This window comes from Carlito syrichta, unplaced genomic scaffold (assembly GCF_000164805.1).
Source record: "Carlito syrichta isolate Samal-C Ts95f unplaced genomic scaffold, Tarsius_syrichta-2.0.1 Scaffold123288, whole genome shotgun sequence".
In the NCBI taxonomy this organism is placed as follows: Eukaryota; Metazoa; Chordata; class Mammalia; order Primates; family Tarsiidae; genus Carlito; species Carlito syrichta.
Window position 1 is genome coordinate 7431 of NW_007067384.1, and position 587 is coordinate 8017.

The 587-nt window shown below is 57.1% G+C and overlaps 1 protein-coding gene across 1 annotated transcript in view; it reads left to right on the plus strand.

The window, feature by feature from the left end:
• GAL (galanin and GMAP prepropeptide) overlaps window positions 1-286 on the plus strand; it is a 5718-nt gene extending 5432 nt beyond the window's left edge. Inside the window, exon 2 of the mRNA XM_008048257.1 lies at window positions 3-286. Within this exon, the coding sequence (XP_008046448.1) occupies window positions 3-286 (284 nt within the window). The remainder of the gene's footprint in view (window positions 1-2) is intronic.
• The last annotated feature ends 301 nt before the right edge of the window (window positions 287-587 follow it).

The following is a 587-nucleotide window of genomic DNA, read 5'->3' on the forward strand; positions in this document are numbered from 1 at the left end:
CCAGGAGCAGCGAGGCTGGACCCTGAACAGCGCCGAGTACCCGCTGGGCCCGCACGCCATGGACAACCACAGGTCGCTGGGCGACAAGCACGGCCTCACCGGCAAGCGGGAGCTCCGTCCCGGAGACAAGGTGCAGCCGGGGAGAGCTGACAGGCCGATACCTGAGTCCAGTATTGTGCGCACGATCATTGACTTTCTGGATTTCTTGCGTCTCAAAGAGGCCGGGGACCTCGACAGCCTGCCCGACCCCTTGGCCGCCTCCTCGGAAGACCTGGGGCGGCCCTGAGAGGGCCCCAGCATGTGTGTCTGTGCAGTGTAGAACAGAGTCAAGTTCAAGGTGATGGATAGTCTTCTGCCAAGTAACACAGCGTAGACCCTTCCCGTTGTCGTAGCCTTGATGCTGTGTTATCATTTAGGAGTTTGGGGGTGATTATTTTTTTTTGAGTGGCAAAATAAATAACAGCAATGAAAAAAAATTAGGCCAGGTACGGTGGCTCACGCCTATAATCTCAGCACTTTGGGAGGCAGAGGTGAGAGAATTGCCTGAGCCCACCGATTCAAGGCCAGCCCGGGCAACTTGGCGAGAC